Below are 14,453 nucleotides of genomic sequence, written 5' to 3' on the forward strand. Positions count from 1 at the left end.
ACAGATGGTTGCTTCTATTAAAAAAAGTGACCAAAATGAAAGCATCAACAACCATGATCCCATGCCATATATTTGCTTTCTTATCTAAATAAACTTCTGACAAAACATTTGAAAGTCTACTTATTAAGAAATACAAGGAATTTAACTACAAAATATTCTTTATAGAAATACATACATAAAATTTGAATCAGTATTAATACTTAATGTACTGTCAAGATAATCTAAGTAACCACAATTAATTAATTTACATTAGTTTACTTATTCAGTGTCATACTGAATAAACCAGCAAAGAATTATTTTGCATTGTAAAAAAAAATAACAATTCATCTGGAGGAACAAAAGGTCAAGAAAAGTGTTGTAAGGAACAGACCCTAGCAACACTATCTAAAAATGTGCAACAAAAAAATAAACAGAACTATTGGTATCTATTAAACAAAAGAGAAGTTGATCATGCAATGAATTTAGTGAATCTAGTAGCCTCATTATTTAGTAAACTTGAAGATACAGATACCAGAGTAAGAAATATGTATCTGACAAAAACTACTGGAAAACTGAACAAATTTGGTAAAAAGTTTATTTAGACCAACATCTACCGAGATAAAGCCAATTAATGCAGAATCTAGACATATAAAATCATATCATAATCAAAAGGACAAGAAAAAATGTGTTTCAAATACATTTAGGTTTTTTTTTAGTTTTTTTGCAAGGCAAATGAAGTTAAGTGGCTTGCCCAAGGCCACACAGCTAGGTAATTATTAAGTGCCTGAGACTAGATTCGAACCCAGTTACTCCTGTCTCCAAGGCCAGTGCTTTATCCACTACACCACCTAGCTGCCCCTCAAATACATTTAGACTGGATTTGAAGTCAAGATTTCCTGAGTCTACACCCAGGACCCTATTTCCTATACCACCTAGCTCCCTATACAAGTAGAAATAAGGGAAAATACATGAGAGATGTCATGAAGCTAAAAATGATAAAACCTGAATACAAATTGGATTTAGGGATGAGTATGAGCAAAGAATCAAGAATGACACCAAAGCTGTCAGCCTAGATAACTGAAAGGCTAATGCCCTTGAGAGACATATCAAAGTACAGAAGTTGGAGATAATGAGTTTTTTTTTTAACATGTTCAGTGTGAGATGCCTATGAACATTCAAATCAAGATGTCCAAAAGGCATTTTAGGGATCAGTGATGGATATATTGATCTTGGAATCAATATCAAGATAACAATTGAACCAATGGGATCTGATAAAAATCATTGGGAGTAATTCAAAAGAAAGGAAAGATAAGAGAACCCAACACAGAACCTTAGGTTAAATTTTTGGATATGGATATGGATATAAATCTGTTTCCAGATGAAAACCCAGCAAATGAAACAGAAAAGAAACAATCACACAGGCAAGAAAAGAAGCAGGAGAGAGAGATATTAGAAAAATGTTGAGAAGTTAGAGTATCCAAAAATTTTGGTTGATCAGTAATGACAATGGCTACACAGAGGTCAAGGAAAAATACTGAGAAAGAGCCATACAATTCGGCAATTAAGAAAACACTGTTTAATACAGAAATAGCAGTTTTAGTTGTAAAATGATATCAGAAGCCAAAATGCAAAAGGACTTACAAGTGAATAAGTAGAGTGGAGGCACTTAATAGAAATATAGTTTAGCTGAGAAAGGGAGGAGATATATAAGATATCAATGAGAAGGATTAATTGACTGCTTCTTAGGGATGTTGGAGACATTCATTGTTTTAGGAAGTTGCTAATATACTAAAATATAGTGAGAGATTAAAGATAAGGAAAATAGTGAAGATGGACAAGAGGACAGTGTTGAGTAGAATTGATTGATCAAGATGTTTGCGAATTGAGGAGAGAATATACCTAGTACAGGCATAATTTGCTGAAGAAAAAACTGAAGACGTAGAGGTATTAAAGATTACAGGGGAAATAAAAAGCAGGATTAGGAGCCATAAAACATAAGAAAAAGATGAAATGATAAGAGCATGATCTTTTGGAGTTATGGAAATCATGTACTTGAAAACAGAAAAGTTGTCATAGAAGGCAAAATCATGTTTGTGGACCACTTTCATGTGTTGTGATGGACCAAAGAAGTCACCAGGACTTAGTAAATTCTTAAAGTAACATGTAAAGAAACATGAATATATATGCTGTTGTTCCCTTAATTTGAGGGTAGGAGTTGTGGTAAAGTATCAGTTGCCACAATCTGGATTGAATGATAGGTTTTGGTAGCATAGTGGCAATGGGGGAATAAGACATATTCTAACATTTCTATTTTGTTTTAACATTTAAAAAATAAATAGTGGAAACTATATTGATTGGACATTTTGGTCACTTATTATGGCTATAAAGATATGGTCTAGTCTAGAATGTAATTTGTATAGACTATCAATTTCATACATGTATCAAAGATGTTATTTTACATATTTTAATGGTTCTAAATAGTTAATGTGTTCACATAAATGGGCAATGCTAGAAAAATTAGTAAATTGTTCCATAAACAATGCATAAAGAAGGATGATGGGAAGTTTAACATAATTGCATATGTGTATGTATTCCAACAAAGCATGTACATATAGTTTTCCATTATTGATCTTGCTTCTATTATATATGGAGACCTAATAACAAAATATTTATGTAACAATTTTTCATGCTTCTAAAAAATAATAAAAGCATGATATTGGGGTGACTAGGTGGCACAGTGGATAGAGCACTGGTGCTGGAGTCAGGAGTACCTGGGTTCAAATCCAGCCTCAGACACTTAATAATTACCTAGCTGTGGGGCCTTGGGAAAGCCATTTAACCCCATTTGCCTTGCAAAAACCTAAAAAAAGCATGCTATGTTTAGTCATCCAAAATTCATTTGTTTTGACTAATATACACAGAAATGGTCTCCAAGGCATGCAATGAAAGATGAATACATATAACATGTTCCTTATATGAAGGATAGACTGAGACTGACAAGGAAACCTAACTGGGACAAATATGTATTTTAAACAAATTGAGTTAAATTTAGAATTAATTAGAGAATTAGAGAAGGGGTAGACTGACTTCTCACAATGCATGAAACCACTAGAACAAAGCCAGAGAAGGCAAATTTGTCCAATGTTTATTTTAATCCTGCTTTCTCTGCCAAGAAAAATGAACTTTTGACTGGAAAGGACATAACAAAAATGACTAATCTGGATTTAAAACCAAAACCCTTATTCCCATCAGAAAACACATATGCATTGTCATCCTTTGTTATTAAAAGAACTGGCAGATAACATCAGTGGTTGTGCAGAAGAGTAAATACCAAAAGATTTGAGTAAAACAACTATGCTAATATTCAACAAACTTTGATTCCTGCAAAAAATCTGGAATTTATCATTAAAAGAATAAATATCTTGAAAAGGAAGCAGTAACATGAAATAATTTATGGATCCATCAAGACCGAGTCATGACAGACTAACATAATTTCTTATCTTGGCAGGTGTATTAGGCTGATTAAGGCAATGTATCTAGATTATATCAAATTTTTAACATCCTCTAAGTTTTTCTAGGGGACAAGATTGAGACATGTGTGCCAGAAAATACTACAGTTAAACAGATTTTGAAGTGGTTTAAATATTTTCATTTAGAGAATTATCATCAATGTTTTTTTTGGGGGGGGGTTCAGGTTTTTGTTTTTGTTTTTTAGGTTTTTGCAAGGCAAATGGTTGGTTAAGTGACTTGCCCAAGGCCACACAGCTAGGTAATTATTAAGTGTCTGAGGCTAGACTTGAACCCAAGTACTCCTGACTCCAGGGCCGGTACTCTATCCACTGAGCCACCTAGCTGCCCCATTATTAATCTTTTGATATTAACTTGGAAGAAGATCTTAATAGAATTCTGACCTCAGCAATAGAAATTTACCATCATACTGTTTAAGATTATTAACTGACCTGGATACTTAGATGGTATGTTATCAAACCTTAACATAACACAAAGCGAGGAAGAATAATTAAGACAGGAAAGAATAAATGTGATGTTGACAAACAATAATTTAAGGTCAAAACTAAAAAGCACAATCTAATGAGAATAAATGTAGTCTTTCACTTGAGTTTAAAAAATTAATTTTAGAAGTGCAAAATAGGGCAGGAATGGCTACACAACAGTTTTTCTTTAAAAAAGATTTGAGGATTTTAATGGACTGAGTTTTAAATGAGTAAAGAATATGATATATAAAGCAATGAAACTAATTTTAGTTTTAGGTTATTTTTAAAAGACAAAGTGCACACAGTTAGGGAAGGATAGTTTTCTTCCCTGGTCACTCTGAGTGCCATATTTTAGGAAAGCTAAAGATTTCTAACATAGTAAAGAAGACTGGGGAGGGAGTCCTGCTTCTCAGAGATAATATTTGCATGGTAATTGGCAAATTACTTAATCAATAGAAGCCTCAGTCTCTTTATCAGTAAAATATGAATAGCACCTATTGCACCTACTTCCAAAGGTTGTTGAGAGGCTCAAATGAACATTCTCTAATAACTGTTAATGTTATTGTTAAAGTTGTTAATTTTTAACTGTTAGTGTTATTTGCAAATGTTAATGTACTATAAAATTTATTATTATGATGCAAAGAATACAGAGTACAGAAGCAGTGGTGAAAGATCTAACATTCATGTCATATAGAACTGATTGAAGGAATTGTGGTATTTGTGTTTGTTGCTGTTTGTCTGTTAGCCTAAAGAAGAGGACCTTTAGGAGGAACATTACAAATATATTGAAGTATTTGAAAGGTTGTCACATACAAAAGGAGTCAGATCATTTTGTATTATAAGGCAAAAAGTCTTTATTCAAAGGCTGGAATTCTGTGCATACGTCAAAGAGGAATTTCTCATTCAGGTATAGGTTTAGTTATCTTCCAAATTTGAGGTTAAGTTTAGTTTTCTATACAAATATTTGAATATATATATGTGTATATATATATATATATATATATATATATATATGCTCTGATTTCATTTTTAAAAAATCATGATGCTACACTTTGAAGAAACTACTGAAAGGGGGCAATGAAACTGTCAGATTTTCCAGTTTTGCCTTTACTCAGTTTCTTTTGGGAAGTTCTATCAAGGTAGGAATAAAGGTCATTTCTCAGAATTAGACAAAGTATTAGTTTAAAAAGTACTATTTTCTTTTAATTCCTACCTGAACCAGGAAAAATAATTAAATATGTATTTAGTCAACAAAGAAAATGATTAAGTAGAGCACCAGAGTTCCATGAACCAAAAAAAGAACTGAACTATTTGTTCCTATATTAATAATTTTCCTGAGGATAAGTGAATACTTCTTTTTCTATATTTGTATTGCATGTTCTTCATTTCATGACATTTAATTTTGCAATTCTAGCCAATGGTTCATTTTTACTCCCTTTGTTACTCTTTCTGAACTATACATATGTGGTCAAAATTTGGAGTTGGTTAGTTTGCACAAAATTTGAGATAGGAATATTTTGGGGGTTTCATATAATTTCCTGCTAAAGTCACCTATATTCACAACCATAAATTTCCACACCTTTTAATATCAAAATATCTCTTTATTAAAACAAAATAAAAACACGCTGTAAAGCAAGGAGATATTTCTTTAAATTAAATTTTGAAAATATTAGCAGTCTACAAAGTTGTCTGAGAAAAATGTCAACAAGCAACATGCTAAACATCTTAGAATTAGACTGTGTAGAAAAGCAGTCCTTAAACTTGGGTCCATGGCCCCATATTCCATGAATAGATTTCAGAGAGTAAAAAAATTTAAATCTTTATTTCAAAACTGATTGTTTCCTTTATAAGACTAACTATTTATTTATTTATTTTTCTTAGGTTTTTGCAAGGCAAATGGGGCTAAGTGCTTGCCCAAGGCCACACAGCTAGGTAATTATTAAGTGTTTGAGACCAGACTTGAACCCAGGTACTCCTGACTCCAGGGCGGGTGCTTTATCCACTGTGCCACCTAGCCACACCAAGACTATGTATTTATTGTATTCATTTAAGAACATCATTCTTAGAAAGTGCTCATGAGTTTTACCAATCTATCAAATTGACACCAAAACATTTAAGAACCCCTGGTACAGAATGTGGTGAATTCCTTTTCACACTGAACATTTTCTCAAACATTATTCCAAGATGCAAATTAAATTACTGGCTATAATCTAAACTAGGGGAGAACTAGTGCTATTGTTTCTCTGTTTTTTCCTGTTTACTATCTACATTTTGAAATATATATATTGACAACCATTTCTAATATTTACATAACATTCTTAAGGTTTTCAAAGTCTTTTATTTTTTCCCTCTAATCTGACCTTAAAAGTATTACATAATATTCTTAAGATTTTTCAGTCTTTATTTTTTCCCCCTCATCTGAGTCTCAAAATAACCAGTGAAGAAGGTTTAATATCTCCATTATGTGGAAGAAAAATCAGTGCTCAGAGATTTTAGATGTTGACTGAGGTCACATAGCTTCCCATTTTCAGAGACAAAAGTGACCCCAAATCTTCCTAACATTGGAGAACTGTTGCATTTGCATAAATGATCACTCATAACAAAGAATATGTTGATCTAATTTACAGCTGGTTGAAAAAAAAAAGCTGTATTTGGAGTAAGAGGATCTGAGTTTGAATTACATGCATTATCCATTATTTTTATAACTGGGAAAACCATTGAAATTCACTGGACCTCTATTTTAATCAATAATTGTGTAAGCAGGCAGTAGCTCCATCATCTCTAGGATTCTGTCAGCTACACATTCTTTGATAAAGATCTTTGAAGGGCTTTGCCTTGCCTTGGGTTATACAGGTACTAAGAAAGAGGCAAAGTCGCCAGTAAAACCCAAGGTTTCCGTGTCCAAATCCAATGTTCCTTCCACTCTACTATGCTGTCGGATCTTTCTGTTTATTCTGGCATCAATCTTCCATAAAAGCTCAGATTAAAATGTCAACATTTATAATTTACTCTACATCTTAACTTTTTAGTTTCATTTTAACAATTTCTCTCAGTTCCAAACCAAAGACTTCTAAAGAATATAGTAAGACTTCAAAATTTAATACAAAATCTTTGAGCCCAGGAATTTTACTTACTGCCCCTAGGGGATCTTTTTTTCTGTGGTTGTTCAAAAGAGACTTTTGCTGGCCTTTCCCATTATTTTTTCAGTCCAGAGTTCTCTCTTCTTCCTGCTGTCCTTGTCAAAAAAGCCTCTGCCAGTGAGGCCCCCTAGTGTCTTGCTGCTGGGAGTTATGAAAATTTTTATTTTCTACCATTCTCAAAGAGAAGTAAAAGCACCCAAAATCTTCTGCTGAGAAAGATGGCATCCTTAGAACAAAACTACAAATTGAACAAGTAGTCAAACAGAAATAAAGGAAGCCCAGGACGGCCAGGTGGCACAGTGGATAAAGCACCGGCCCTGGAGTCAGAAGTACCTGGGTTCAAATCTGAACTCAGACACTTAATGATTACCTAGCTGTGTGGCCTTGCAAGCAACTTAACCCCATTTGCCTTGCAAAAACCTAAAAGAAATAAAGGAATCCTATTGCATCACTATCATGTTGCAGTTTGCATGAAGTTAGAAACTGTTTTCAATTTACTTGGTCATGCTCCACAATACCCCAAATCACTTTTTTTCATACTGTGGACATATAACAAATATTATTAACAAAGGTCACATAATTTTACAACAGAATATAATGACACTTAATCTTTGTCCCTGATAATCATGAAAATTTTTAATCAACAAGGATTTTAAAAAATAAACATCTACTATGTGGTAGGTATTGTGCCATGCCCTGGGGTACAAAAATATCAATGAATCAGTCCCTTCTCCCAAGAAATTTAATCATTAAACATCTATTTCTATTTTTTTTGCCTAAATGTTGTGGCTTTCATATTGATCCAAATTAATTAATACAAACATTTATTAAGCTCCTAATATGTACAGAGAGAGACTTGTAGCTGTGGAAGCTAAGGAAGATGTAAAGTTTTACTAAAACATGGTCCAGATACTACTGGTGCTTTGTGCCTCCAGAGAGATATTTCACATAAGAGGATAACTGTAGTTATGTGTGTTTGTGTGTATGTGTGTGTGTGTGTGTGTGTGTGTGTGTGTGTGTGTGTATGCACACAGAGATATACACAGAGGTCTTTAGAGAGATTGGAAGGTAAGATTCTATATGATAAGAAGTAAATTTGGACTTCCTTTTTTATTTTATCTGCCACTATAAATTCAAGATTTTTGTCTATGCAAAGAGCAGGCACACAGATAACCCCATTTGCATATAGAGCTCTAATCTTTCCCCTGAACTCATCTTACATCCTTAGAAATTATCAATGTGTTGGATATTATTCTATTTACTTCCCATTGCTTGGGAGAGAAATAATAATATTTAGAGCTAAATATTAACCTTAGGGAATTTGTCATATATCCAAAAGTACCTTAGATCCTGAAATTAAAAACAAAATAACCATTTTCCTTAATGTACTTTTTCCTATGAATGGTAACTTCTAACTCAGAGGCATAATAGAGTACTAGGCCTGTAGTCAGGAAGACTTGAGTTCAAATGTAAACTCCAATAGCTACTAGTTTTGTGATCTTGGATAAATCATTTTATCACTGTTTACCTCTTTTGCCTCAACTTTAAAATGGGAATAATAATCTCTGCTACCTCCATGACTTCCCAGGTTCTTACAAGTATCAAATAAGATAATATTTGTAACACACTTAACATATCAATTGTCACAGAAAAGCAAAATATAAATTATTAATATTGTTATTAGTAATAGAGTAGCCTAGATCCCAGACCTTTGAGTTGTCTTTCACTTTTTCATTTATGTCACAACCCTGCATATTCTCCCTAATTAGCTGTCATATAGTGTCTATGCTATCTCCAATATATCTTTCGTATCCATTCATATCACATATTACTTTGAATGTTCAACATTGTTCAGATTATTTTAATAGTCTTCTATCTTCTAGACCTCCCCCTCCCCCACCACTTGATTATCCAAACAGTTGTCAAAATAGTATTACATATTCACAAACACATGAACATGTCATTTTCCTGCTCAAAATTCTTCAGTGGATCCCTATTTTCTCTAGGTCAAAGTATAAATTCTCTAATTATATATTACTGCCCTCTACCACACGATGCCAATCTGTTTTTTTTTTCTTTTTTAGCTGTACTCCTCCTCACATACTTTTGTATTTAAACCAGAATAATCAATTAGCTATTTCCCAGTTTGAACCTGAAACCTCCTGTCAGCATAACATCATCATCCATGTCTGGAATGAAATTCTTCTCTTGCAAGGCTCAATTCAGTTACCATCTCCTATATTTCCTCAGTAGACTGTATGTACGTTGAAGGCAAGACCTGTGACTTTTTTTGTATTTGTAGATGAAAGATTGAATTGATATGATTTGGAATTATAATGGACTTTGAAGGATGAGATGGAACTTGAATCGGAAAAGGGAGATTGAAGAGAATTACAAGAATTATGGGTATGTACATCTCTGAATACAGAGGGCAAGAACACCAAATATATGAGAGTTGTATGAGAGAAGGCTGGAAATGTGGATTGGCTTAAGATTTACACATGTCCTTGAATAACAATGAATGAAAATTTAACTATACTTGAAGGACTTTGAAGGTGTTTTAGAAGAGGATGAAAAAGATCATGCATGAGTAATTATTGTTGAAGCCTCAGCTTTGAAATGGATACATGATCTTACTGAGCTAGGGCTTAGAGGTAGATAGAACACAGTAATATATCAAATATGCTCACTTTGACCCCTAGCTTTTTATATTTTTTAAACCAGATCAGTTATTTCATTGGTATGGGAAATCAACATATGAAAATCCTCCCTTAACAATAATAAATCATTACCTGCTCTGCAACTGTTGAATAGTCTTAAGAGAGCCTGGAGCACTGAGCCATTAAGGGATTTGCCCCCTATCTTACAATTAGTATGTCTCAGAGGTATAATTTGAACCTGGCGTTTCTTAACTCTAGGGATAACTTTTTCAACAGTCTGTCAGGAAGGATCTTCTAATGATCTTTTATTTTTTTAAAATAATGTTCTATGAAATAGTAAAAAATAAGCAATTTTAAGATTTTGTTATTATTGTTCTACAGTCTTTTCAGTCATATCCAACTCTTTGTGATCTCATTTGGGGTTTTCTTGCATAGATACTGGAGTGCTTTGCCATTTCCTTCTCCAGTTCATTATACAGATGAGGAAACTGAGGCAAACAAGATTAAGTGACTTGCCCAGGGTTTCACAACTAACAAGTATCTAGGGCTAGATCTGTAATCAGGATGATGAGTTTAGGTGCGGGATGCTGTCCACTAAGGCACCACTTTGCTGCCCTGATATATCGAGGGTAGATAAGTTTCCCCACCCTGTTTCCTCATCTACACAGTCTTAAAACCTATATGTCATCCTGAATGCCTCACCATATCTCCCAACAACTCCCATATCCAATCTTATAACAAGTCCTATTAATTTTACCTTCCTAACATTCTCATATAAGTCACCTTTTCTTTTATGACACTTCTATTCAACCTTAGGCAGGCCGTCATCACCTCAAGCCTGGACTATTATGAAAATCTACTGATTGGCTTCTTTGCCTTAAATTTCTCCACACTTCAACTGATCCTCCACTCATCTGTCAAATTAATCTTCTGAAAGTGAAGTTCTGACTATGCCCCACAAATTTCCCTGTACTCAATAATGTTAGTGTATATCTATCATATCTAGGGTCAAAAATAAAATTGAGTTTTCCTTTACAATATGGCCCTCTTCTACCTCTCATGTTTTCCTACAAACCTTATATCCTCCTCTCTGCAAACTCGTCCATTTCATGAAACAGGCCTCTTCATTGTTCCTGAAATGAGCCACTCCACCTGAGCTCTAGGGATTTTCTCTCACTATCCTCTTCCTGCCTCCCCATACCCGCTATGCTGTCCCTCATCATGTCTGCCTCCTGGTTGTCTTCAAGTTCCAGATAAAATGTCATCTTCCATGGAAAGTTTTCCCTACCCCTTCACTCTGTGGATTACTTCCTATTTATCCAATATATAGTTAATTCGCACATATTTACTTTAGTATTTTTCCTCCAATAGATTACTTCTAGAGAGCAGGGAGCTCTTTATGTCTTTCTTTATATCATTTGAGCTTAGCACAGTACCTTTGCACATAGTAGGAGCTTAATAACTACCTATTGATTCACTTAATGCTAGATAAAAATTTAAGAAATGACTATTGAATGGAGTTGAAAAATCACTATTAACTGGGTTCTATTACCATTACATTACACCATACTTAATTAGTTAACACATAGTTGGGACAATGTGAGATAAAGGTAGATATATGTTTCACTGGCATCTTGTCCCTCAAAGAAATGAAGTAACTGCCCTCAAAGAATACTGGAAGTAGAATACGGAGAAGGAGGAGGAGAAAGGGAAGAAGAAGAAAAAGAAGGAAGAGGAGGAAGAGGAAGAAGGATAAGGATGGGGAGGAGGAAAAGAAGAGGAAGGAGGAAGAGAAGAAGCCGGAAGATGAGAAAAAAGAGGAGAAGGAGGAGGAGCAGGAGAAGAAGAAAAGAAGAATAAGGAGGAGGAGGAGCAGGAGAAAGAAGGAAGAAGAGGAGAAGGAGAAAAAGAAAGAAAAAAAAGAAAGAGAAAGAGAAAGAAAGGAAGGAGAGGAAGGAAGGAAGGAAGGAAGGAGGAAGGAAAGGAATGAATCTGAAAATGATGATAAAACACTGCAATAAAATACCCCTCTCCCCTCTGGCAATGAACTCCGAAGCTGGTAACAGTGATAGAGTGCTTTCCCCACATGCCCCTCAAAATAAATTATACACAGATGAGTACACTATTTAGTAAAATGTAGGGAAATAGGAATCAAAGTCACAAACTCAAATCCTTGTAAGAAAAAGTCAAACAATGAAAAAGGTTGAGTGTTCCCACTCCCATCATGTGACATAGGATTTCCTGCAATACAGAGTTTCAAAAAATGAGCTTTCTACAAGGTTCAATTGTTAAATAACTAAATACCCCTTTAAGAGGAGTGTCTGAATGGAATTATCCCAATCCACCCAGAAGAGAGGTTTGAAGTTTCCACTTTGTGTAAGCCAAGAGACAAGTCGCGAATGCAACTGTACTGAAAACAGGTGGTTCAAGAAGTTCTGGCTTGTTTTCCATTAAGTACAGACAAACTATTCCATAGAAGTGACAAAGGGAGTTTTGCTTTGCTGGTCCTGCGAGATGGAGAGAAAGGGGAGAAGGGGGGGCATAGCACCTCCCTCCTCAGGGGAGTGGGATTAGACAGCTAACGAACCCTTTTTGGTCCCGGTCCCTAGATGCCCATAGTATGAACGGGAGTCAGCAAAGTCTCGAGTTCGGACCAGCTGAGGTGCAAAGAGCTTCCCCTTTCAGCGGCAAGTACAGCTAATAGAAAAATGACTACTTCCTATTGCATTTCTAAAGGAATGAACTGGAAGGGCAAAGGAAGGAGAAAGGGGAGTGGGAGACGCGGCTTTGCCGAAGTCCCTGCTTCCTGCAGCACCTCCCCCAAATCCTCAAATTTTTCCCACTCATTTCTATCCCTAGTTACAGTATTCCTTGAGGTACAGAAAGAGCCCACCTCTGCCTTTGATCCTGTGTCTGCCGTCCCTCCAGCCAACCCCCAAAGTGGCCGAGGAGCAGGGGGAGGCCGGGTCCAGCCCTGCCTCCCGCGGAGGTGCGCCCCCCAAGCTGCGCTTGGCTTCTCCCTCCCTCGCACCGCTCTCCTTCCCTCTGCCCCGATCCCCCACCCCACGTCCGAGTTTGCCACCCAGCGTGGACAGGTACCGCACTTGGTTCCTCGGACAACAAAGACTCAAGTGCCAGGCCAATGAGAGCTCGCCGTGTCACCGGCCGGGCTTGAACTTGACTCTCTGTAGCTGCCAGGGTGGAAGTCCGCAGCGACCCCCCCCCCCCCCCCCCCAGCCCTCTGCGATGTAGCCAACGTAGCCCCCCCGCCCCCCAGATTTGCAGCCGAGGCAAAGTTTGCAGGATCTCTGCTACTTGTTCCGAGCTTGCTCTCCGCCTCTCCGTCTTTTGCTTGTCCCTGTGTCTTGCTCTCGTCTTTTAGATACCACCCCCCCCCGTTCATCCACGCCCCCCAGCAGGGTCTCCTTCCCATCCCCCCCGGAGCGGAGCCTCCATCCTCCCGGGAGCGCGCGGTACCTCTATGTCCACGGGATCCTTGCTCAGGATGCCAGCCATGGCAACGGCTCAGGCACCGGCCTCCCCCTCCCTTCGGGCCTCGCTCACCCCTCCTGGAAAGCAGCGGCGTCTTCGCCTCGGAAAAGCAAGTGGCAGGAAAGCGGCGAGGGCAGGGGAAGCAGGAGGAGGCGGAGCGCAGTCCCCCCGCGACGCCCCCCGTGGGCGGCGCTCCCCGGCTTGCTCCCGGAGCTGGCGCCTTCCCCGGCTCGCTAGCGGCGGCTCCTCGCCTCGCCTCTCCTCTCTCTCCTGGGGAGTAGCGGTCGGGGCTCCCGGGCTGCCCTCCAGGGCCTTGAAAATCCCGAGCGCCCGGGGAGGAGCGGGCCTGCCCCTTCGCCGCCCCTCCTTGCCAACCTGCGGCCAGGGGACCCTCTGCGGCCGCAGACCGCCTGCAGGTTGGTCGCCTTCCGAGGGCTGGAGCCGGGGAGGGAAATGCGGCACCCGAGGGGCGCCCAGAGGGCTCCGGAGGCGGTGGCGGCCAGGTGGTACCCAGGCTTCCCGCACCCCGCAGGAACTCTCAGGTTCTGAAGTACCAACGTGACTTACCCTCCTCTCCCCTTCCCGCTCAAGGCTCGCAGTCCCTGGAGGCTCAGGGATTCCTCAGAAATGCAGCATGTCATAGAAATATATATTTTTATAGAGACCATGGTATATATTGTTATGCACAATATCGTTTTATTATATTATATTAAATTTATACATAATTATATATATAATATATATAATTACTCATTTGCAGGGCCACTGTTGCAGGTGAGACTTTCTCTTCTGAGGCAGCTGAGAGGTATTAGAAAAAAATGCCCACCCCAAGATCAGACGACAACTTCCCCTTAGGGTCCTCCTGTCTAACTCTGGACAAGTCATTTCGCTTCCTCAGACTCATCCACAGTCAGTTATTGGATACCCACTATGTGCCGGACCCCGGGGGAGGGTCCTGGGAATAAAGACATAGAAATGAAACAACCCTTGATCTCAAGAAACTTGCATTCTTTGAAGGGAGAAAACATGTGACCTACTGGCCAAGGAGGATATCATTCCTTCCAGGGGAATTTTCCTCTGAACTAAGAGGACCCAAAGTCCTTACTAAAATAAAGGAACTTAGCTTTTCTTTCCCCGCCTTGGATTATTTTGTCACCACTGGCAAGTGAATGCCAGAGGCACAAGGAAAA

At 37.7% G+C, this 14,453-nt stretch overlaps 1 protein-coding gene across 1 annotated transcript in view; it reads right to left on the reverse strand.

The window, feature by feature from the left end:
- DPYD (dihydropyrimidine dehydrogenase) overlaps positions 1-13,384 on the reverse strand; it is a 1,037,477-nt gene extending 1,024,093 nt beyond the window's left edge. The window contains exon 1 of the mRNA XM_074188237.1: positions 13,249-13,384. Coding sequence (XP_074044338.1) covers positions 13,249-13,287 — 39 coding nt within the window. The 5' untranslated portion in view covers positions 13,288-13,384. The remainder of the gene's footprint in view (positions 1-13,248) is intronic.
- Between the last annotated feature and the right edge of the window lie 1,069 nt (positions 13,385-14,453).

This window comes from Macrotis lagotis, chromosome 5 (assembly GCF_037893015.1).
Source record: "Macrotis lagotis isolate mMagLag1 chromosome 5, bilby.v1.9.chrom.fasta, whole genome shotgun sequence".
NCBI classification, from domain to species: domain Eukaryota; kingdom Metazoa; phylum Chordata; class Mammalia; order Peramelemorphia; family Peramelidae; genus Macrotis; species Macrotis lagotis.